Below are 25,108 nucleotides of genomic sequence, written 5' to 3' on the forward strand. Positions count from 1 at the left end.
CCTCACACAGACAGCCTGGGGGAGTTAGCACTTTATTCCTGACTGGGGCGGGGCCTGGCCCCCTCCCTTAATGCACTGGAACACAGCCAAGCTCAGGACAGCCCACGGAGGGTAGGGTGGACGGACTAATTGACGGATTGAGTGTGATTATGGAATTAAATTGGGTACAGCTTAAAACCCCGTCTTCTCTGTGGCACTGGGGGTTAGAGAGGAAGCTAAAGGCTGGGAGGGGCTGAAGGAGGGGCTGAGGGGGTTGGAGTCCTGAATGCCCCTGCCAGGGTGGGGTGGAGGGCTCAGGCAGCCGTCATGGCAGGCGGTGGGACGCTGGGTGCCCAGGTGTTGCTGGTGGCGGCAGGCCGGTTCTTCTCAATCACCTCTCGCAGCCCTTTGGCAAAGTGGAGGTCAGCCCCGATGGTGAGGAAGCCCTGTGCAGTGGGGCAGAGAGGGGAGTCCATTCGTTCCATTACAGAGGCCAAAGATGAAAGATCGAGACAGGCCCTTGGCCTTGAAGGGTTCTCGATCTACTGGGAGAGGAGCAGCAAAGAATTCCTAACTCCGGCGAAGGGTGTGAAAGAGGCTGCAGGGCATGTCCTTTTGGGGGTCAAGGAGGGCATCTGAGGAGATGGCCTCTTAGCTGTTGAAGGGGGACCCAGGAAGTGTTACAAGGTGAGGACACAGCCTGTGCGGAGGGCTGGAGACGTCTGATGGAAGATTAAACTGGTGGTGACAGTTGATAAGGGAGGGGCTGGGATCCAGCAGCAGAGGGAGGACAGGGTCATGAAGTGGGGGGAAGGCTCTGCCCACCCCCACTCACCGCATGGTTGGTCACCACCTCGCGCACGAAGTTGATGCCCTCGGGTAGTGGGATCTGCACCCCTCGCCACATCCGCTCTGTAGGTGGGAGCAGCTGGCTCAGCCTGGGTCCACCCAGCTCCCCTCCTCCCCCCTTCTCCCTCCTGTCCCCAGCCCTACCATTGAGCATGGGCATCACCCCAATCTGCAGCATGGTCTTCAGAGGGGCCTGCAGCGGGATCAGCTGGGAGGGAGGAGGCAGGAAGTCAGGGCGGCCAGCAGGAAGTAGACCTGCCTGAGCCGCCCAGTCCCGGCCCCCTCTCCACCCCCAACTCACTGCCAGCGACTCCAGCGCGGACTGGTTCGAGTAGATTCGGAACCTGGGGGAGACAAGTGTCCAGTGGGCACAAACCCTGGAAGTGCCCTTTCCTCAGGCCACCCAGGCCTACCCGCCAGAAGCCCCTGACTCTCAGCCTCCAATGTTCCCACCTACACACCTGCCCGGGGGCCCCGTTCCAGGTGTGCATCCTTGGGTGAGTCATTTCTCCCCCTTTGGGTTCCTGTTTTCCAAAGCTGCTACTTTCAACGTGCTGAGCACTTCGTCTATGCCAGACTTGTGCTGACGGCTTTGCGTATATTGTTTGTGTTTATATAACAGAACTTACAGAACTTCCTCCCTACCGGACACTAAGCATGTTACAGAAAATTAAGTATCACTAAGATATTTTAAAATGCAACTGACTTAATCCTCATAAGAACCCAAGAAGTAGGCACCATTAAACAGTTTGCACTTTTTAGACGCGGCAGATCAAGCCTAGAGAGGTTAAGTGACTTGTCTGAGGTGTCACAGCTGGTAAAAGGCAGAATCTGCCCCTAGAATCTAGGTTCTTAACTGCTGCCCTGCAGTATCTAATTTAAGCCCGAGGCCACTGCTGTCCGGAAGCACTTTCTCCAGAATGTTGTACATTTGCACTTGCTGCATAGGATCCACTGTGTCTAGCAGCACAGACAGCACAGCCTTAGAAGGTGGATGCTACCTTCCCCTACATTTAGTCTGTGAAGGAAAGGAAGCTTAGAAAGATAAAGGGACTCTTCTCAAGATCAGAAAAGTTGTGCTGAGGTTTCTGCCTGAACCCATGTTTGTTTGGCTCTTTGCTGTGTGACCAAGGGCATGTCCTTTAACCTTGCTGGGCCAGTTTGGTCATCTCCTAATATCAGCTCTGCCTCTCTCAGTCATAAGAGAAGGCAGAGAAGTTACCGTTGAATGAATTGTATTTGTTATGCATTCACACAGGCCCTAGCTCTCCAGTGGCTGTAGATCTGAGTAAATTTCAGCCACCCCCCCCCCCCCGCCTTGTTGGGCAGGTGCAATTAACCTGAAGACACTGAGGTTCAGGGAGGTTAAGGGCTCACCCGAAACCTTGGCCATCTGCTTACCGGCGCAGGTCCAGCTGGACGCGTAGCGCCTTTCCCCGGAGTGCCACCTTGGCGCTGAGACGGGTGTCCTGGGGGCAAGGAGGTGGGAGGGAGCTGGTTACTGACCCAAAGGGTCCGCAGCCCACTTCTCCCTGACCCTCAGTAGCCCCTCATCTGGTGCCCGCACCATAATCATGCTGGATAGCTGGACCTCAGGCTGGTCAGACGGGACCAGGGCGATGGTGACACTTGCGGTGACAGAGACGGTGGTACCCGAGGGCTTGATGGTGCAGCGAGGTGGGGCCAGGACCCGTAGCTCCAGCTTCAGCGGGGAGTCAATCACCGCTGGGCTCTGGCGACAAAGTAGGGAGGGTGGGTCAAAACCCAGATCTGTTCCCTGATGAGCCCCTGGAGGAGGGGAGGGCGGGCTCAGGTTCGGCCTGCCGGGCGCCCAGACACGCAAATATGAAGAGTGGTGTGGCTTCCCAGACCCTCCAGAACTGAGTCCAGCCTCTGTGCCTTTGCTCACACAAGGGAATGTCTCCTTCTAGGAATGTCTCCTTTTTCTGCTTTCCTGAGCTCTTGGTCCTGGGGATCCATCTTCAACCGGACTCCCCTGAGACAGTGTTTGCATCAAATATCCTGCCCGGCTCTCACCCTATTTCCTCTCTAACCTCCTGTGTTCTTGGCCCCCTAGGCACTACTTCACCTGTGTTAGCTCTTCGAAACCTCTCAGTGACCATGCGAGGCAGCTATTCTACTCGTTTTTGAGATGGGAGAGTTGAGGCACAGAGAGGTTAAGTACTTGTCCAAGGTTATGTAGTCCACCAATTGCAGAACCTGGGATTCAAATCCAGGCAGTCAGGTAAGAGAGTCCACGCTTTTACTCGCGCTTAGCCATCAGGTTGGTGGAGCCGATGGTGCCGACAGCAATGACCATAGCAGTGGGGGAGTGTTTCCTGAGCGCTTACTCTGTACCAGGTGCTGTTCTAGTCCCTTACCATGAGTTGATTCAGCTAATACTCCCGCCAGCTCTGTGAGGTTGCACAGTGTATAGGAAATTAAGGGCAAGTCCTTTAACAATCACTAAGATACTTTTTATATTTTGAACTTCCACCCCTTTTCCATTAAACAAGGGAAAATAAGCAAGAAAAAAAAAATACATCGGGGCATCTAGCTAGCTTTGTTGGTAGAGCATGTGACTCTTAACCTTGGGGTTGTGAGTTCAAGCCCCACAGAGGGCATAGAGATTATTTAAAAATTTAATTCATTAATGGAGCGCCTGGGTGGCTTAGTCGGTTGGGCGTCCGACTTTCGCTTGGGTCATGATCTCACGGTTCGTGGGTTCGAGCCCCGTGTCAGGCTCTGTGCTGACTGCCAGCTCAGAGCCTGGAGCCTGTTTCAGTCTGTGACTCCCTCTCTCTCTGACCTTTCCCTGCTCACACTGTCTCTCTCTCTCTCGCCTAGAAATAAATAAAAAAACATTTAAAAAAATTTAATTCATTAAAAAAAAATACATCAGTCAGTGTTAAAGCCCCTACACCTATAGAGCCTGGGTCTCAGCCCGTCCTGTGGCTTCATGAAGACCAGGAAGTAGCAAGGGCCCTTCACAGACTTGGAAATGACCTTGACAAATAAGAGGACTTGGTCACAGGCAGGAGGCCAGGCCTTCTGTCTATTCCACAGTGGCCTGGCGGGGTGGGGGGGAGCCTCTGCCTGGGTACCTCCACCGTCCCCTCGCTGGTCTGCAGGTGCTATGCCCTCCCACGCTGGCCTTGTTCCCACCTCCTGCCCACACTCACCAGCAGAACGATGCTCCCAAAGTAGGTGGCCCTCAGCAGCATGTCCAGATCGTGGGGTACCTGGGTAGGGAAATTGGGGGTGGGGTGGGTCATCAGGAGTCCTATGATGGGGCTCCTCTGGCCCATCTCACAGACAGGCCCAGGCATACCTTGTCTCCCACCAGTGACAGCTTCAGGGCCCCTGCCCGGAAGTAGCTCTCCATGGCAGAGTCGAAGAAGAACTCAGAGAAGGCCACGTATACCATCCGCTCCTCCTCTCGCAATTGGGGCTCAACCGCACGGTTGGGCAAGCTCCAGTTGCCCTCCACCAGTGGAAAGAAGGCCCCCTGCAGTTGGGGGATCAGGGTCAAGGCCAAGGCAGACTGGCCCAGCACCCAGATGTCCTGACGCCCTGTGGCAGGCACTGTGAGGGGTGGTAGGGGTCAGACCCAGCTGCTGTCCTTAGAGGAGTCATTAGCACAATTTTTTTTAATGTTTATTTTTGAGAGAGAGAGAGACAGAGCATGAGTGGGGGAGGGGCAGAGAAAGAGAAGGAGACAGTCTGAAGCAGACTGAGCCGTCAGCACAGAGCCCTACCGGGGGCTCGAACACATGAACCGCGAGATCATGACCTGAGCTGAAGTCAGATGCTTAGGCAACTGAGCCACCCCAGCACAATTAAGTTTTATTAAGTAATCTCCACACCCAGTTTTGGACTTGGACCCATGACCCTGAGATCAAGAGCTGCATGCTCCTCCCACTGAGCCAGCCAGGTGCCCTCATTAGCACAATTTCTAAAGCATCCAGAGGGCCCCTTCAAGGGAGCACTCCCATCAGACTGGAGAAGGGAAGCTCAGGAAAGGGTTCAAGAGGAGGTGGCATTTCAGTGGGCCTTGAATGATATAATAATAGCTGCTGCTTACATCTTACATAGTAATTCTTCCATGCCCTTGAAATAGACCAACTCCCTTAATTCACATAATACTCCATGAGAGATGTTTTCTTACTGTATTATAGCCATTTACATGTTAGTAGAAAATAAGCACAGAAAGGTTAAGCTACTTGTTTAAGATCACTCAAGTCAGGTCATGATCTCACGGTTCGTGGGTTCGAGCCCCACATTGGGCTCTGTGCTGACAGCTAGCTCAGAGCCTGGAGCCTGTCTTTGAATTTTTTTTTTAACGTTTATAAACATTTATTTTTGAGACACAGAGACAGAGCATGAGTGGGGGAGGGGCAGAGAGAAAGGGAGACAGAATCCGAAGCAGGCTCCAGGCTCTGAGCTGTCAGCACAGAGCCCGACGCAGGGCTCGAACTCACGAACCGTGAGATCTGACTTGAGCCAAAGTTGGATGCTCAACCAACTGAGCCACCAGGTGCCCCATCTATCTTTGGATTCTGTGTCTCCTCTCTCTGACCCTCCCCTGCTCATGCTGTCTCTATCTCTCTCTCAAAAATATAAACAAAAATCACATAGCAAGTGGCAGAGCCAGGACCTGAACTTCAGGCATGCCAGCTCCAGTCCATGCTCTAAAACCACTACACTCCATCCACTGTGGGGAGCAAAGGAAATGGCCACATAGTAGCTGCGTGGCCTTGGGCAAGGGACGTCACCTCCTGGGGCAAGTCTCCACATCCCCCAAATAAAATAAAACACTAGTGTCTGACTCACACAGTCATGAGGGTGAAATAAGATTATGTGCATAGAGCTGTATGTCTAGTTCCTTCAGGGAAGATGGGGAAGGGCAGTGCATGAGCAAAGGCCCTGAGGTAGGAAACAAGGAGCGTATTTGGGAAGGAATGACTGTGGACAAACAGGGTGAAGTTAGAGAAAGGTGGGGCCACACAAGATTAAGAAGGCTCAGAAGCCAGACCCAGGAGGTGAACCTAATTCTGTAGGCACTGGGGAGCCACAGCAGTGGCAACGGAGTGGCCTCATCAGAGCTGTGGCTCAGGAAGACAAAGGCAGCAACGCAGGGGACAGGTAGGGGGTCTGGTTAGGTCAGGGATGCCGCACCAGACAGGCAGCTCACCCGGAATTCCATGTCCAGATTGCTGGTGGAAGCTGCGGGATCCTTCAGGAGGGAGTAGTCAATGCCAACAAGCTCATCCACAGAGCTGCGTACTGTGGGGAGGAGCTCAGTTACCCAAGCTGTGTGATGCTGGGTGAGTGTTCACCCTCTGGGGCCCATTTCTCACCATGAATATTGATTATCAATCTTCCCTCATAGGGTTGTTGGGGGGATCAAATTGGCTTTACGTGGGAAGCAGCTACGGCTCAACAATGTTAACGGTTCCTACTACTCCCACCACCAGCGCTACTGCAGGAGGTTTATCAGATCAGTAAACAAGATGGCAAGGGAGTCCCCTCCCTCATTGTTCTTCCCTGCCTCCTCCCTCCCTCCCCATGCCCTGCGCGTGGGGCATAATCTCTACCCCACAGCAGAGCTCAAAGCTCAGGAAAAGGGAATTCATGTTCATTGAGCACCTATTAAGTGCAGGGCATGAACACGCATGGGGTCCTAATGATCAGCGAGCACCTATTAAGGACCTTGACGATCATCACTCAGTTAATACTCACAGCAACCCCACAGGGAGGCACCCCAGCCAAGCGAAGATACCAAGGCCCAGGGAGAAGTGAGTACTTACCTAGGGTCATGCACCACAAGTCAGCAGCAGGTCAGCAGCAGAGGCAGGATGTGAACCCAGGGCGTGGCAGGGGCCTACTCTGAGGCGTGGCCCAGCTGCATACCCAGCCTCCTCCTCACCCCCGTTCAGTTCCAGCCCCAGGCATGGCCTGGAGCCCTCCACCCAGCCAGTGCCAACTCACCAGGCACGGTGTCCAGGAGGGAATTGAGCAGCACCATCCCCGCATGGTAGAGCACAGGGCAGATCTGCAAGGTGGGGTGTAGAGTCAGGGCCTTCAAGATGGAAGCCACCCCGCCCCGCCCACCCCCCACTGCCACCACCGCCACCACCGCTACTGGACACCTGCTGGTTAAGGAGGAAGCGCATCCCTGAGGTGATGAATGTGGAGAGGAACTGATACACCTTCCTGCAAGGAGGGGAGAGACCGTGTGAGCCCAGACACTGCTCTACCCCAGTCCACGTCCAGGAAAATCAATGGCCTGAGAGATGGGGACGAGGTGACTCAACATTGACCTGAATTACCAGCTCTTTAATGGAGGTTTTCCAAATCCCCTCTCCAGCCTGATTCTAAAGACCTCTCCTAACTCTTGCCCCCACCAGCCAAATGAATTTACCCCCCAGTTCCTCAGATCTACTGTGAGCATCCCCACTTCTAGAGGCTTGCTCATGCCCTCCCTTCCACCCTCAATGTTCCTGTCTTGTATTTTCCCAGGCTCAGATGCTTCCTCTTCCATGCAGTCTTTCCAGACTACCCTCTTCGGAACCCCTAGAGTACTCTCTTAGTTCCTCCCTCAAAGCCCTGATGGCAAATATTTTGTCCCCTCAACTAGGCTCTGAGCTCCTTTATGAATCCTCATGGACTGGCATACACTTTATTTGTTAAATAAATAAAAACTTGAGGGGCACCTGGGTAGCTCAGTCAGTTAAGCATCTGATTCTGGATTTCGGCTCAGGTCATAATCTCACAGTTTCTGAGTTTGAGCCCTGCATTGGGCTCTGCGCTGACAGTGTGCGGCCTGCATCTCTTCTCTCCCACTCTCTTTAAGAACTATCACCAAGTCCCTTTCTCAGCCCCAAACCTGGAAGTATGCTCTTGTTTTTATTAGTAGTAGTACGAGCTACCAATTATTGAGAACTGAATTCACTCCCAACTGGGCATACTGATCCTCACAATGACTTTTATCTAGGAAGCTAGCCACTAATATGCCAGGTACTGTTCTAAATATTTTTACATATATTTATAAGTAGTCCTCACAACATCATATAGAATAGCTTCTATTATCATCTCCATCTTACCCATGAGGAAATTGAAGCACAGAGCTTTGATGACTTGCCCAAGGTCACACAGCCAGGAAATGAGAGTGTTGAGGTTCGGACCCAGTTGGCTTGATTCCCAAGCCTGTGCACTTTGCATTGCACTAGGCGGATGGGCAGTGAGGCTCAAAGGGGGCGCCCCGGGGTTGGAGATAGGGCTTACTTGAAGGTTCCCCCAAAGGCCGCGTGCATTCTGGAGACAGAGGCCTGGCAGGAGACGTTGGACACTTTGATACGGCCAGTGGGATCCCGGGAGAGCTGCAGAGCCGTTCGGATGGACACACCCTCGGCAGAGGCATTGATATAGCCTCCATCATAGCTGCCAAGGGGGTGCGGGGCATTTAATGTCCAGTTTGGGAGCTTAACGGCGTCTTCTCTACCCCGATACCCACCCCACCCATCATGATACCCCTTAAGAAGGCTTCACCTCTGGAGTTTACCAAGCCTTATCAACCCTTATTCAGTGGGCATGCTTTTCCCTATTGTACAGATGATGAAATTGTGATTCAGAAAGGTTAAAGGGTTGCCCACAGCCGCACAGCATCCCAGCCCTTCTGATCACCACCCCCCCCGCCCCCCCACATCCCTAAGGGTGCCAGATCCTCACAAGAACCAGTAGAGAAGCTGTCTCCGGAAGCGCAGCCCCAAGGAGGAGTTAGTGATTTGTAGCATCAGCTCCTGCTCTGGCTGGAAATGGAGCTCAGAGGATGTCAGCTGCAGCTCTGTGACCTTCACCCTGCAGGAGACCTCAGAGTCACATTCAGGACCACGAAGAGGAGGCCCCACCCAACCACAGGAAATTCATTCCCTCCTCTTCCAGTCCAGGCCTGGGGAAATGGGTGGGTGGAACAAATTCTTCCATTGACCCTCGAATGCCCAGCGTGGACTTGGACAGCTCAGAGATGAGCTTCTCTCTACCCAGGTATTAAGTGAGCTTCCCCTCTTCTCTTAGAAGCCTATTGCATGCATTCCCTTCCCTCTCACACTCCGTGGTTGCTAGACCTGGTCTTTTAACAGGGTCCTTTGATTTTGTCTCCATCAGCTGAGTTCCGCTCCATATCCCAATTCTCCTATCCCGACCATAAGAGACCTAAGCAAGGCTCTTCTCTCTTGTTCCCCTGACCTCTCCCACCTCTCGCGGTTACCCAAGACCCCACTCATCCCTGGACAAGTTTCATGATTCCGTGTCTTCCGTGATGTTTGGCCACACCTCAATCCCAAGGCTTCCTGGGCAGGCGCCCCCTTTTCTCCCCCGGTGCTTGGTCCCGCCTCCCTCGGAGGGCTGGACCTTTATTTTCAATGCCCCATCCCGTCTCTTGAGTCCCGCCTACCCGGTTTGGCCACGCCCCCAGCCCCCGCTGACCCAGCCAATTCCCCGCCCCTAGGCCCCGCCCCCAACGCGGAGGCTCCGCTCCGGTGCCCAAGACCCCGCCCTCCGGGTCCCCTACTTAACTCAGAGATGTTGTAGTAGAAGTAGCCCTCTTTGCCCCGCAGGTCGGGAATGGTGATGGTCTCCAGCTCTTGTTCCAGAAAGCGCAGGCCCTCCTGCTTCACTGAGGTAGCAGCGAGATCCTTAGGTCTTGCGCCCACCGCTGGAGCGACCCCCCCCTCACCCGCCCTCAGCCGGCCCTGCGCCTTACCCAGCTCCAACGCCTTGGAGGTGACACGGATCTTGCAGCCGGGGAGCTCGGCCTGAGCGCCTGCCAGAAGCGCTAGGAAGAGGGCCCCGAAGAGGGCCATGGCGAGCGGGCCTGGGGTGGGGTGGGGTCGCTGGAGTCATCAGGGCCGCTAATATCCACTCCCCGCTTGTCCAGCCAGAAGGGAGGCTGGCTGGACGGTTACCCTGGAAATCGCTCTTCGGGGAACTTGGAACCAATTATATTGCCTCCATTTGGCAGGTGCGGAAACTGAGGCTCAGAAGGGCCTTGCGACTCGAGCTCTGGCTCCCAGAGGATTTGGGGCACAGGGGAAGGGGAGGTGACACCCCCAGTTCCCCCGTGCACCCGCCGCGTGACGAGTTTGGACCTCCCAGGGACCAGCGCGCCCCCCCCCTTTCCTTTAGCAGAGGGCGGGCGCGGCTCGCATGTTACCATGGGAACGGCTGCACGCGCATTCCTGGGGGGTGGCTTGCGGTCTCCCAGGCCCCGCGCCGGGGGAGAAAAGGGGGCTGCCTGCCCAACCTCGGGCTCCCGGGGCTCCCGGCTCTGCTGGGTCCTAAATTCCTGCCATCGAGTTTCGGCCTGGTACCCCCCATATCAGCACCCTCCTTCATGGGATCTCTTTCCCTCCCCGGATTCAGTAGACCAGGCGGCTCGGCGAGAGTCTGGGGGTGGATGGGGACGCGCTCCGACTCACTGCGGCGGAGCTGGGTGGTCGGCGCGGTCACGTGGTGCGGCGGGCTGCGCAGGGGATCCGGGCGGCAGGGTCTGGCGGGCTGTGCTGTTCCAGCAGCCTTTATAATGCCGGGCCTCTCCGACCCCCCTCCTCTCTCCCGCTCTCCCCTCCTCCCTCGGGGGTTGGGAGGGGATGGGGCGGAACGCTGGCAGCCGGGAGGGTGGAGAGGGCTGTACGGAGCCCCGTGACAGGCCCGGCTGCTGTCAAGACAAGTGGGGGACCCAAGCCGGGAAGGAGGGAGGGAAGTGCAGGAGTTGACCCGCCCAGTCCCTACAGTCCTTGCTTCTCTGGGACCTTGGTTCAGATTTCAAATGCCCATGTCTTTCTGCATGATCCTGGGCAAGTCACTTCACTTGAGTCACTGAGCCTCAGTTTCCTCATCCAGCAAAATGCTCATGGTTATTGGAACCTCCCACAAAATCAATGCCCAAGGCACACAATGCCCTTCTACCCGCAATCGTCTGAAGGCTTCTTGCCATGCTTCACTAAGTGACACCCCCCCCAAATGTCTCTGTGTCACTACCTAGGGTCCTAACAAGGCCAGAGACTTCTCCCATAGAGATCCAAGCAAGTGCTGCCCCTCAGAAGGACAGGCTGCTGGAATCACCCCAGAGGGAGGTTCGGTGTTTCCCAGGGATGTGAACCTTGTTTGTTTTTTGGTTTTTTGGTTTTTTGGGTTTTTTTTTTGTGAACCTCTGAAGCTAGGTTCTCTGCACAGTATCCCCATATACCACCTACAGTGTCCCCAGCTCCTGGGACAGACACACAGTAAGTGCTTGCTACCTTTTTGTTATCAAATGGATGAAAGAGGAAAGGAGAAGCAATAAAGATTCGTGTCCATTGGACGTGTATTTAGCACTATGCACTCATCCAGGTAGGAACACCAACGTGTCCTGAATTGCCCAGGACTTTCCTGGTTTTGAAACCGAATGTCTCCCTTGGGGCGCCTGGGTGGCTTAGTCAGTTAAGCGTCCGACTTTCGCTTAGGTCATGATCTCGTGGTTCGTGGGTTCGAGCCCCGCGTCGGGCTCTGTGCTGACTGCCAGCTCAGAGCCTGGAGCCTATTTCAGAGTCTGTGTCTCCCTCTCTCTCTGACCCTCCCCTGCTCACGCTGTCTCTCTCTCTCTCTCCTAGAAATAAATAAAAATATTTTTAAAAAAAGAAAAAAAAGAAACCGAATGTCTCCCTTCCAGGATGGTTCCAGGGCTCCCAGGCAAACCAGGATGATTAGTCATGCCAGATTTAGGTTAATTTATTTAATCTTAACCTGTGAGGCTGGCACTAAGATGGACCAGCTTTAGCAGGAAAACAGGTAAAGACCATTGTGCAGTTACTATCAGAGAAGCATGAACCGTTGGTGAAAGGGTGGGAGGCGGCGTTCATAGCCTAGAAGTTAGCACACAGCCAGGATTCACATCCAAAGCTGTCCATTCTCAGGTCCAATTGTTGGACCCCTTGCTGAAGCAGCTTTGAGCCTTAGTTTCCTCTTCCTAAAACAGAAACAATAATGTTATTGCGAGAGTAAGTTAAATGGGGGCGCCTGGGTGGCTCCGTCAATTAAACGTCCGACTTTTGATTTCAGCTCAGGTCATGATTTCACGGTTCCTGGTTCAAGCCCCACATCGGGTTCTGCGCTGACAGTGCAGAGCCTGCTTGGGATTCTCTCTCTGCCCCTCCCTCATGCTCTCTCTTCTCGCAAAATAAATAAACCTAAAAAATAAATAAATGGGCATAGGGCATGTGCTAAGCATGGTACGTGGGACACCATTAGTGCCAAATAAATGCTGGCTATTAAGATCAGTGGCACAAACCACAAGCACACGAGACAGAAAGCATGTAGGAGGGGAACAAAGAAAGTGCTAAGGATATCCTGAGGAGGAAGTGCCCTAATGCCTTTGAACTCTAGTAACCTCGCTCTTCCTGGAGCCTGGCTCAAGCAGAAAACCTGGTGGATGTTAGTTTTCTTTCCTCTCATTTTCCTAACTGAAATGCAAGCTTCGTCTTTGTATCACTGTTATCTCCTGAAGGAGATGCAGGAAATCCTTATCCTCTGTACTTTCCTGTCCCCACAGCAGCCTCAGTGAGCTTTAAATGTAGCTATGTGATCTTGGGCCAGTGGTTTAACCCTCTGGGGCTGTGTTTCCTCATCTGGATTGCTCATGAGGATTAAAAGAGTTAATGCATTTTGGGGCGACTGGGTGACTCACTCCGTTGAGCCTCTGACTTGGGGTCAGGTCATGATCTCACAGTTCATGAGTTTGAGCCCCGCATTGGGCTGTGCTGACAGCTCAGAGCCTGGAGCCCGCTTTGGATCCTGTGTCTCTTTCTCTCTCTGCCCCTTCCCTGCTTGTGCTCTGTCTCAAAAATAAATAAACATTAAAAATTTTTATAAAAAGAGTTAATGCATTTAAAGGGCTTGAGAAGCCCCTGGCATTTCTTTTTTAATGTTTATATATTTACTTTGAGAGAGTGAGTGAGGGGCTCCTGGGTGGCTCAGTCGGTTGGGCATCCAACTTTGGCTTAGGTCAAGATCTCACGGTTCATGGGTTCAAACCCCGCGTCGGGCTCTGTGCTGACAGCTAGCTCAGAGCCTGGAGCCTGCTTCAGATTCTGTGTCTCCCTCTCTCTGACCCTCCCCTGCTCACGCTGTCTCTCTCTCAGAAATAAATAAAACATTTAAAAAATAAATTAATTGATTAATTAAAAAAAAGAGAGAGTGAGCCAGCCAGAGAGGGGCAGAGAGAGAGAGGAGAGCGAAGCAGAGAGGCAGGGACAGAGGATCCAAAGCTGGGTTCAAACCCATGAGTTCATTACCTGAGCCAAAGTCAGAGACTTAGCAGACTAAGCCACCGGGTGCCCCAAGCACTTGGCATTTAGTGAGAGTTCAAAAAGCTACAATTACCAGCATCCTTTGCTACTATCTAGCAACTTTCCATGACACTCCTGCCTCCGTGCCCTGACTCCAGGTGCTATACACGTACCCCCATCACATCGCCCACCGTGTGTCGCCCTTTTTCTGCTCTGGCCACAACGACCTTGGCACTTGCTTTTCCCTCTGCTCATAATGCTTTTCTTCCTGATCTGATCTTCCCACAGCTAGCTCCTTGTCATTTCCATCTCAGCATCAATGGCACTTCCTCAGAGAGGACTTTCCTGCCTACGTAGCAGTTACTTTCAATTACATCAGCCTAGTCTGTTTGCTTTTATAGATCTTGTGACTATTTATTTATGTTTTCTTTTTTTTTTAATTTATTTATTTTTGAGACAGAGCGACAGAGTACAAGTGGGGGAGGGAGGGAGGGAGGGAGAGAGAGAGAGAAAGAGAGAGAATCCAAAGCAGGCTCCAGGCTCTGAGCTGTCAGCACAGAGCCCGATGCGGGGCTCAAACTCACAAACTGCAAGATCATGCCCTAAGCTGAAGTCGGACACTTAAACGACTGAGCCACCCAGGTGCCCCGATCTTGTGACTATTTAATGATGGTTTATCAAGTTATTGGAGACACGGTCTGTCTCCATGATAGCTGGGATCCGACTCGCCTCTCATTCGCAGGACCTAGAATGGTGCCTGGCCCTGAGTAGGTACTGCCCGTTTGCTGAGTGACTGACTGAACAGGTTCAGAGTCCACAAATGTGCCCGGGAGTGGTTGATACATATACCACCCCGGATTCTTCAGTGCCTCGCCCAACTGACTCTAAATACAGCCCTGGGCTGGGGGACGAAAAGATGTACTCAATGGCCTTGATTCCAGGACTTGCCCGGTCAGCCCAGCCCTCTCCATCACACCGGTTTCCCCTTCCTCCCCAAACTTGCGCCCCCAACCCTCACATTTCAGTGATCTTGGCAGAGGTGCTGCCCAGGAGGGTCTTTGCCAAGCTCCCTGAGTCCTCAACACTTGGCTCGAGAGGTGAAGAGACTGGAATACCCAAATCCCTTTGCACTTTCACTCCTGGCTTTGAAGAGGGAAGGAGGGACTTCCCAGCACTCAAAGGGACAGGAAAGCAATGCTTTTCCAGCCCCTACTGCTCACCCAGCATGGCGATATTGTAAAAAAAATGAGAAGAGCAGAGCAGTTAAGAGTTTGGAATCAGACAGACTGGGTTCAAAACTCGCATCTGTTGTTTTCTAGAGCAGAGGTCAGAGAGTTCCTGTGAAAGTTCAGGTAGTGAATATTTTAGGCTCTGCTGGCCCCGTGGTCTCTGTCACAGCTGTTCAAACTCTGCCACTACAGCCTGGAGGCAGCTGTAAACAAGACTTAAGCAAACAGGCTGCTCCCTGGATTCGGCCCGTGGGCCATAATTTGTCAACCCCTGTTCAAGAGTAAGTTAAAAAGTAAATCTCTTGGGGCGCCTGGGTGGCTTAGTTGGTTAAGCGTCCGACATTCGCTTAGGTCATGATCTCGAGGTTCGTGGGTTCGAGCCCTGCGTCGGGCTCTGTGCTGACTGCCAGCTCAGAGCCTGGAGCCTGTTTCAGAGTCTGTATCTCCCTCTCTCTCTGATCCTCCCCAGCTCACGCTATCTCTCTCTCCTAGAAATAAATTAAAAAAACATTAAGAAAAAAAGTAAATGTCTTTAAGAGCCTCAGTTTCCACTTCTGTAAAATGGAGACAATCTAATACTTGCCACCTCTCTGGGTGGTAGGGAGATTTGAATATAATAAAGTGTATAAAGTGCTGAACCTAGTTCTTGGCATGCTAAAGGATCAATAAGTGTCTCTGGTCATTAACATTAGCTAGCTGTTTAACAAACAATAATGCTTTACAAAATATTAAGTCACTGGGGCGCCTGGATGGCTCAGTCGGGTAAGCATCCTATTTCAGCTTAGGTCATGATCTCATGGTTCATGAGTTCGAACTCCACATTGGACTGTGCTGACAGCTCAGAGCCTGGAGCCTGCTTCGGGTTCTGTGTCTCCCTCTCTATCTGCCTCTCCCCTGCTCCCAATTTCTCTCTCTCTCTCAAAAATAAATAAACATTAAAAAGTTTAAAAAAATATTAACTCATTTAAAATTTATAACTTCCTATAAGACAGACACTACCATCCATTTTACAGATGAGGAAAATAAGACTCAGAGAGCTTACATAACTAGCCCAAGCCAATGGGGCTCAAGAGCCCATCCTCTTACCCACCCCACTCAACTGTGTCTCTTTTTAAGTGACCCCATTTAATCCTCACAGCAATTTCTTGAGATAGCTATTTTTTTTTATTTTTTAAAGGTTTTTTTTTTTAAGTTTATTTTGAGAGAGAGAGGTGGGGGAGGGAACTGTTTCTTTTTTTTTTTTTATGTTTTATTTATTTCTAGGAGACAGAGAGACAGCGTGAGCGGGGGAGGGTCAGAGAGAGAGGGAGTCACAGACTGAAACAGGCTCCAGGTTCTGAGCTGGCAGTCAGCACAGAGCCCGACGCGGGGCCCGAACCCATGAACCGTGAGATCATGACCTAAGCAAAAGTCGGACGCTTAACCGACTAAGCCACCCAGGGGCCCCAAGATAGCTATTTTTTTAAGTTTATTGATTTTGAGAGAGAGAGAGAGAGAGAGCACGCATGCACAAACAAGGGCAGAGCAAAGAGAGAATCCTAAGCAGACTCTGAGCTGTCAGCACAAAGCCCAACGCGGGCTCAAAACCAAGAACCATAAGATCATGACCTGAGCCGAAATCAAGAGTCGGATGCTTAACTGACTGAGCCGCCCAGGTGCCCTGAGACAGCTGTCATTGCCCCAGTTTTGCAGACTGGCAAACTGAGGTACAGTGGGAGGAAGTAACTGGTCCGAATAAGTAAACACTGTCTCCACTGACCACAAGATACCAAGTTGGATTTCTGCCCAAGATGTCAACATGTGTAGCCGGCTTCCCCCTCCCTCTCCCTGCCTCCAGCTGTGTTTTCTTTGGCTCCTCGCATGGCTTGGAGAAGCTGCATCAGCCCATCTCCCCTCCTGACCATTCGCCCACCCCCGACGCCCATCCAAGCTGCCCCTCAGGAAATGAACCCCCTCCCTCTCAGTCTGCCGGGGCCTGCGACTGTACGCGCCTGGGTTGGTCAGCGTGGGTGTGCCTGGGAACATGTGACCAGGGATGGCGTTGGAATGAGGGAGAGGTATGTGTGGGGGACAGATGTCAGACTGGAGCCTCTAGCTACATCTCCCCAAGCGGACGGAATGACCCCACGTGGGAGCCAGACATTTACCAAATGGGGAGCAGACAGGACTGGGGCTTTCTCAGTTGAGCCAGGCAAGAGCCATTGACTGCCTTTCTGTGGCTTCTAAAGCCTGGACATTGGCCTTCTGCTTTCTCCTTTTCTTTGGTTTTCTCCTCAGAGACTAGTTTCTTTTTCTGTAGATGGAGCTGGCCACCTGGGATCTTCCAGGTTTGAAACTCAAGGATTCTAACACTTTCCACATGGCGTCACTTCCTGGGATCCCGGGTCCTGTGAATGGCTGTCCCTTGTACCTCTGTGGCTCCGTGTGGCCTCGAGCCCCTTTCTCTGATTTCTGTTTCCTTCACGTTCCACCCTCCTTTCCAGTTTCTATGCCTCTTGCAGCCTCCAGCTGACTCTGACTCACGGAGGCCTCTTTCCTGATGGTCCTCTAGACCTTCATTAGCCCTGGATGTGGGCTTCCGGCTGCTCACTGCCCTGAGGAAGAGGTGGAAGCATCTGTACGGTGCAGCCTAGATGTCTGGAATTCAGAAACCAGAAACATCATTTCAAAGTAACTGATGGGAGGGGGCAGCAAGCGGCAGTGACTTCTCCTCTCTGAGGGCCTTTGCAAAGGGTACAGAAAGCACCCAACACAGTCCAACACCTTGACTTTTTCCGAGCTGCCCTGCTACCACAGACAGTGAGGGCCCAGCAGACACGCAGCCGGGAGTCATGAGGACAGCTCTCCGCTCCTCGTTGTCACCCAGGTCGAGCCGTATGTCAGCACTGTCCCATGCGGGTGCCAAATTCTCCTGCTCTCCCGGACTTCCCGTCTCAGATCATGGCACCACGTTCACTCAGGTGCTCGAATCAGAAGCATAGGACTCCTCCTCGAACCTCTTGTTTCCTTTCCAGCGAATCCTGGCAATCTTAACTCCGAAAGGTGCCCCACATCCACGCACACCTCTCCCTTTGCACCAGGACGGGTCCAGGCTGTTTTCTTCTTTTACCTGGACCACCGCCTCATCTCCCTGCCTCATTATGGCCCCTAAAGGTCTAGCCTTCCTGCACCAACCACGGTGATCTTTATTATTTGTAAAAAATTTTTAATGTTTATTTATTCTCGAGACAGAGAAAGGGACAGACAGACAGACAGACTGTGAGCAGGGAGGGAGAGAGAGGGAGATACAGAATCCAAAGCAGGCTCCAGGCTCTGAGCTGTCAGCACAGAGCCGACATGGGGCTCGAACTCACGCTCCCCATTCATTCCTTGTCACACACAAAATAAGACCTAGACTCTGGCCATGAGCCCAGAAGGACTCTATGTGGTCTAGTTCCCACTTACCTTCCTCTCCAACTGTCTGCTACCACTGTTGGGGGACACCAACTCGCTCAGCCTCAAGCTTTCCGTTTACCCTTCCCTCCACAGACCGACCTTGCCTGCTTAGCTCCCTTTATGCACTTGAGCGTCACCTGCCCTGGAAGCACCCCTCCCTGGCGCTGCCTGTTATTCTGTTCAATTTCTTATTGTCTGTTTCTTCCAGCAGGCGGAAAGGCCCAGTGGGGTAGAAGCCTGACACTTATTCATGGCTGTGTCCCCAGGGCCCCGCACGGGGTCTGGCACACGGAGAGTGAGGGAGGGTTATTACCATCTGCAGACCCTTCAAAAGGAGATTTTATCACAGACTGAGCAGCCACAGCCTAATTCCCTCCTGAGCCTCTAAGCTCCCGCTGGTCCCCGCTGGCACCAGCCATCTCCTTCCATGTCTCTGGGGTTCTCGGGGCTGATCCGCAGCCAGGAATGTCATACTTTCCTAATCTCTTCAGAGGCCTCAACAATCCCTGAAGTCGGGGTGGGGGGCGGGGTGCTCCCTCAGGATCTCAGCTGTCTGTGCAGGAATCAGGACTCCCTGACCCAGCCCCCCACCAGGCCCCTTCAGCTCCCCTCCCGAAAGGCTCATCTGTCGCAGAACTTCATGTGCCTTCTTGGGAGGCAGCTTCTTTCCTAACCCGAAGTGCCTATGTTTCCTGACACGTCCCTCTCAGTGACCCGTCAGCCAGAACTGCAGGGCTAAAGTCAGATCACTGGTTCTCAGCCCTTCTGCACCTCAGTAGGTTTTTAAATTTTTTAATGTTTTATTTATTTCTGAGAGACAGAGACAGCATGAGCAGGGGAGGTCAGAGAGAGAGGGAGACACAGAATCTGAAGCAGGCTCCAGGCTCTGAGCTGTCAGCACAGAGCCCGACGCGGGGCTCGAACCCACGAACCGTGAGATCATGACCTGAACCAAAGTCGGACACCCAACTGACTGAGCCACCCAGGTGCCCCTGCCCCTCAGTAGTTTTTAAAGTAGAAAGGGTTTTGCTTTGTTTTTGTTTTGTTATGTTTTGAATATCTATGTCTGGGCCCCAAATGCTGAGACTGATTTTTTTGGTAAAATAGGCTTCACGCCTAGTGTGGGGTTTGAACTCACGACCCTGAGATGGAGTCACATGCTCTATGGATGAAGCCAGCCAGGCGCTCCACAAGACTCTGATTTAATTGGTATGGGATGAGGGGTGCCTGGGTGGCTCAGTTGGTTAAGCGTCAGACTTTGGCTCAGGTCATGATCTTATGGTTCTTGGGTTCGAGCCCTGCGCCAGGCTCTGTGCTGACAGCTAACTCAGAGCCTGGAGCCTATCCTGGATTCTGTGCCTCTCTCTCTGCCTCTCTCCCTTTTCTGCTCTCTCTGCTCTCAAAAAAAATTATTAATTTTTGGGGCGCCCGGGTGGCTTAGTCGGTTGAGTGTCTGACTTTCACTTAGGACATGATCTCGGGGTTCGTGGGTTCAGGCCCCGCGTCGGGCTCTGTGCTGACTGCCAGCTCAGAGCCTGGAGCCTGTTTCAGCGTCTGTGACTCCCTCTCTCTCTGACCCTCCCCTGCTCATGCTGTCTGTCTCTCTCTCCTAGAAATAAAAAAAAAAAAAATTAAAAAAAATTATTAATTTTTGAGAGCAGAGAGACAGAGACAGAGAGAGAGAGCAAGCGAGAGCAAGCATGAGTGGGAGAGGGGCAGAGAAAGAGGCATAGAGAGAGGATCTCAAGCAGGCTCCACGCTGTCAACAAGGAGCCCAATGTGGGGCTTGAACTCTCAAACCATGAGATCATGACTTGATCTGAAGTCAGACACTTAACTCACTGAGCCACCCGGGCACACACACACACCCAAATTTTTTTAAAGAAAAATATGATGCAGGGCGAAGGGACAACGGTGAAGATTGCATTCTGTAGGGTTCCATCCGTATGACAGGTCCAGAGAAGGCAAGTCTCTGGGGATAGAAAGCAGAGTAGTGGTCACTGTCACCCCTTCTTCCAGGGCGTAGGAAGAAGGGATAACAGCAAGCAGTCATGGGAGCTCTTCTTTGGGGTGATGGAAAGGTCCCCAAACTCAGTAGTGGCGATGGTCGCACAACTGTGTACATTTGCTCAAAATCACTGAGTTGTACATTTGAAACAGGTGAATCTCGTGGCATCTGAATCATACCCCAGGTTCCCCCTCCCCAGGGTTGAGACATCTGGGTTAGAAGCCCAATGTCCCAGGGACCCCTCAGCTGGGACCCAGGCTCATTTAGCGTCCTCTCCTCACCCCCCCTCTTTAGGTCAAACTTTCCTCTGATCGCAGACGTTCAGGAAGCTGCCAGCTGTCACCCTGGCTTCTTTTTTGGAGAAGTCTGGAATTTCATTCTGCAGACTCAGCTCGTATGAGTGTAAACATCCTGGTTGGTGGCCACTCTGCCCAAAGTAGAAAAACGGGCATCGGAAGGAATGGGCGGGGAGGGTGGATGCGCCCCCCTCCCCCATCCTGAGATGACCCACATACCACCTGGGGATGCTGGGTGCAGAACAGGGGCTGAATTGGGGTCTAGAGCCCCCGGCTCAACCCGCACCTCCCCAGTTGCCTGGTGGTGCTCACACTGATCAGTTCCCCAAACACTCCATCCCTTTCCACCCCTCCAGGCCTCAGCACAGGCTGTCCCCTGCCCACCTGGGAAATCTTATCCTTCTAGCGAGATTCAGCTCATTGGCATGTCTTCTGAAGCCTTCTCTTTTGCAGGGCCCACCCTCCTGGTCATTCCAACAGAACCCTTATCTCCCTGCAGCAGAGGGTTTATTTATGTGTCTGCTTCCCAGCCTCTTCTGTGTGGCTCCCTGAGGACAAAATGTCTGTTTTATTTATCTCTGGTTCTCAAAGTTCTGGGGCAGGCCCCGAAGCACATGGGGCCCAGCCAAACGGAGAAACGGAGAGGAGTGTGACACCACATCAGACACTTACAGGACTAGGAAGGCCAGAGGAGACGCCCCACTCCTCTCATCTATTTTTGGCCTAACTGGTTTCTCTCATCTGGCCCCAGAATGGCCAGAGAGCCACTCCCAGTGGAAACCACAGTTTGGGGTGGAAGGCTTTCTTCTGCAGTTTCCCTGGGGCCAGGCCCACTGGCCTTGGAAACTGCCTTGGTGTTATTTAAACTGCAGAACAGAGTCTATGGGCAACTCTGACCAGACCTGGGTGGGGGCAGCCTGGATCAGGATTATGCTGGAGCCTCCCTTCCCTAACCGCCAGGACCCCAGGGTTCGAGATGTGTGGTTCCCTCTTAGCAGCCTCGTGCTGCCGTGGAAAAGAGCAAGGGGGTTAAATTATGTGGCAACCTGAGCCTGTACATTTCTGCTTCTGCTTTAATAAGGAGACTGGGCTTTGTCATGAGTGAGGCTGAGGTCCCCAGAGGCCCTGCTCCCAGCCAGAGGGGGAGCTCCGCTGATCTCGACCATCTCTCCTCCCAACTCACCAGGCTTCTTACTTCAGAAAAGTTGACGAAGTGCTTGGAAGACCCAGGATCTTTGCTTGACCTGCCCATCTCTATTTTAGCGGTAGAGGACTCCAGGCTGCTGGCAGGGACTCTGCCACGGCAGGCAGCTCATGCTTTTCTTGGCATCTCAAAGGGCACTGCCTTGGTGTGCCCACCGCAGAAACCAGAGCCTGGAATAGAAGCAGGGATACCTGAAAAAGTCACCCAGATTTCAACCCGGTGTGGTCTGTCCATGGTCAACAAATATTTAACAGAGGGTTAGTCACAGCACTGGGCGTGAGGGCTCCAGATGTGAACCAGCCCCAGACCCACCCCTAAGCAGTGCACTCAGCACAGGAATAAGAATACAGAAGAGGGGGCCTGACCTAGTCTGGGTGAAGGCAAGTTCAGAGAAGCCTTCCTGGTGGAGGTGCCATCTAAAGTAAAACCTGGGGGTAAGGGCGCCTGGGTGGTGAAGCATCTGACTTCAGCTCAGGTCGTGACCTCACAGTTTGTGAGTTGGAGCCCCATGACGGGCTCTGTGCTGACAGCTCTGAGCTTGGAGCTTGTTTGGGATTCTGTGTCTCCCTCTCTCTCTGTCCCTCCCCTGCTGTCTCTCACTCAAAAAAAAAAAAAAAAAAAAAGACTTGAAGCCTGAATTAGTCAAAGAGGGGAGGAAGGGTAAGAGCAAACAGCATATGCAAAGGCCCGGGGTCAAGAGAGGACCTGGCACTTAGGGGGAAATTACCCATCGCTTAAGATGGCTGGGACCTGATGAGGAGAGGTGGCTTGAGGATCTGGAGCATAAATAACATGAATGTATTTCAAGTGCTTGGCACAGCCCACAGTAAAAGCTCTGACATAGTGGCTGTCATAATAATGGTCTTGTAAACCAAGTGAAGGGTTTGGGACTATCCTGAAGTCAGTGGGGAGACATTCAGGGGTTTTATTTTATTTATTTTTGAGAGAGAGAGGCAGCGTGAGCAGGGGAGGGTCAGAGAGAGGGAGACACAGAATCCGAAGCGGGGTCCAGGCTCTGAGCTGTCAGCACAGAGCCCGATGCGGGGCTTGAACCCACGAACCGTGAGATCATGACCTGAGCCGAAGTCGGATGCTTAACCGACGACGGAGTCCCCCAGGCACCCCAGACATTCAGGGGTTTTAAGCCCAGGATGACTTGACCAAATTTGCCATATGACCAGACTTAAAGAGATCTCTGTGACTACAGGGTGGGTTATGGAGTGGTAGAGAAGCAAGGCTGGAGGGCCAGAAGACCAGTTTGGAGACTGGTCTTATTCATTCGTTCATTCATTCATTCATTCATTCAAATACTGATTCAATAATCCAGTGAATTATTAACTTGTTATTTATTTAAATATACTTATTTTGTCATTATTATTAATTATCTGTAATAATTCAGAAAGGAGGTATAGGGTGGGGGGTTCAAATATCCCAACAGTAGAATAGATAACTATATTGGAAGACAGAATACAGCAATGAAAATGAACTATACCTATTTGCAACAACATAATGAGCTTTGCAAGTGCAATGTCGAGCAAAAGAAGGCCAATCCAAGAGAGGACTGCATAATTGCATTTATATAAAGTTCAAGGAACAAGCAAAGTGAAACTATAATGTTCAGAGATACCTGCTTAGGTGGTCATACTATCAAAGCAAAGACGTGATTATCACAAAATTAACAGTGAATTCCCTGTGCTTGATGATACCTTGACCTGAGTGATGTTCACCTGGGTGTTCACTCTGTGACAAATCATTCAGTTTTAGATTTCTCTCTCTCTCTCTTTTTAAAGGAGGTTTTCACACGCAGCACAGAGCGCAATGCAGGCCCGATGCGGGGCCAAGCTCACTACCCTAAGGTCAAGACCTGAGCCAGACACTTAACTGACTGAGCCACCCAGGTGGCTCTTACACTTAAAAAAAAATTTTTTTTTAATGTTTTATTTATCTCTGAGAGAGAGACAGCACGAGCAGGGGAGGGTCAGAGAGAAAGAGGGAGACACAGAATCTGAAGCAGGCCCCAGGCTCTGAGCTGTCAGCACAGAGCCCGACGCGGGACTCGAACCCCAACGAACCGCGAGATCATGACCTGAGCCGAAGTCGGACACTTAACCGTCTGAGCCACCCAGGCGCCCTGGCTCTTACATTTCTGTTTTGGGCACTTTTCTGTATGTGTGCTACTCTTAACAATAAAAAAAGTTTCAGAAATAATGGGGCTTGCTCTAAGGTAGTAGGAATGAGGTTGGAGAGAAGAGGCTGATTTTGACTGTCATGTGGAAAAGTGGGGAGAATGGGGAGGTGAGGAATCCTTTGGCAGGAACGAGTCTCGGGAGGTAGGTGAAGGTGAAGAGCAGTGTTTAACACTGAGTCTGAGACCTACAAGATACTGAGGTGGAGATGTCTGGGGCCACTGTATGAGTGCAGGCAAGTCACGCTCTAAAGTCCAGGATCCCATGGGGCGCCTGGGTGGCTTAGTCGGCTAAGCGTCTGACTTTCGCTTAGGTCATGATCTCACGGTTCGTGGGTTCAAGCCCCGCATTGGGCTCTGTGCTGACTGCCAGCTCAGAGCCTGGAGCCTATTTCAGAGTCTGTATCTCCCTCTCTCTCTGACCCTCCCCTGCTCACGCTGTCTCTCTCTCTGTCTCTCCTAGAAATAAAAAATATTAAAAAAAATAAATAAATAAAAATAAAGTCCAGAATCCCTTCTCCACAAGAGAGGGAAGCAGTGTGGATTCGTGGAATCAATCAGCTTTGGGTTTTAACGCTGGGAACTTTTGGTCTTAAAACCCTAGGTGTGGAGGCGCCTGGGTGGCTTGGTTGGTTAGGCATCCGACTCTTGATCAGCTCAGGTCATGATCTCACAGTATGTGGGATTGAGCCCTGCATCAGGCCCAGTGCCCATAGAGCAGAGCCTGCTTGGGATTCTCTCTCTCTCTCAATAAACATAAACAACAACCCAGTTCTGATAACTTCATGTTACTTCATATAATTACTCAACCCCTGCTCCTTCCCCCAGCCTCAGTTTCCTCACATGTAGACTTGAGATAAGCATTTCTACTCTCAGAGTTCCTGGAAAAGGTTACATGGTAAAACTAGAATAGGCACTTGGGATGTTTGGTGCTTTAGTTATCAATTAAGAGACTCTTGAGAAAACAAATTAAGATACTTTGAAAGCAAAAAAACAAGAACAGATAGCAAACACTATTGGTTTTTACCCTCCCACATTAAGAACTAGCTGGGGAGCTTGCAAAACTGGGCCTTCTGGGGGCCCCTGGCTGGCTCAGTCCGGGGAGCTGGAGACTCTTGATCTCGGGGTTGTGATTTCCAGCTTCACATCGGGTGTGATTACTGAAAAAATTAAGACCTTGAAAAACAAAAACGGGCATTCCGTAGGTCTAGAGTGACCATATAATTTATTGTACAAACCTGGGCACTTTCGAGACAGGAGGCAATATTAATAATTATGCCAGGACAACAGACATGAACCGAGACTGTCCCAGGGAGAGCGGGACATCTGGTCCCCCTATGTAGGTCTGAGGTGGGCACCAGGAATCCGATTGCCCATCAAGCTTCCGAAGTGAACCTGCCGCTCTATGAGGGCACTTTGGCTGCACTTGCTGGGCCAATCCCTGGCACGTCTATTTGGGAAGGGCTCAAATCTACTTGGAGCAAACCTCACGACGCTGTTGAGGCGATGACAGCTAACACTTATTAAACGCCAGGTCCCACCTGTGCGGAGTACTTGACAGACGCCATCTCAGTTCTCACCAAACGTTCATGAGACA

At 52.0% G+C, this 25,108-nt stretch overlaps 1 protein-coding gene across 1 annotated transcript; it reads right to left on the reverse strand.

The window, feature by feature from the left end:
- Window positions 1–16: 16 nt before the first annotated feature.
- Window positions 17–10,416, reverse strand: LOC120243287 (phospholipid transfer protein). Its single transcript, XM_039249394.1, has 16 exons — window positions 10,308–10,416; window positions 9,593–9,703; window positions 9,406–9,505; window positions 8,560–8,688; window positions 8,116–8,271; window positions 6,981–7,044; window positions 6,820–6,883; window positions 6,023–6,114; window positions 4,160–4,336; window positions 4,011–4,070; window positions 2,396–2,560; window positions 2,230–2,297; window positions 1,130–1,172; window positions 973–1,036; window positions 815–891; window positions 17–425 (listed from the first exon to the last, which is right to left on the reverse strand). Exons 2-16 carry the CDS (start codon window positions 9,690–9,692, stop codon window positions 294–296), a joined length of 1,491 nt encoding a protein of 496 aa, XP_039105325.1. The 5' UTR covers window positions 9,693–9,703; window positions 10,308–10,416; the 3' UTR covers window positions 17–293.
- Between the last annotated feature and the right edge of the window lie 14,692 nt (window positions 10,417–25,108).

Source organism: Hyaena hyaena, unplaced genomic scaffold (genome assembly GCF_003009895.1).
Source record: "Hyaena hyaena isolate Hyena2069 unplaced genomic scaffold, ASM300989v1 scaffold_335, whole genome shotgun sequence".
Classification (NCBI taxonomy): Eukaryota; Metazoa; Chordata; class Mammalia; order Carnivora; family Hyaenidae; genus Hyaena; species Hyaena hyaena.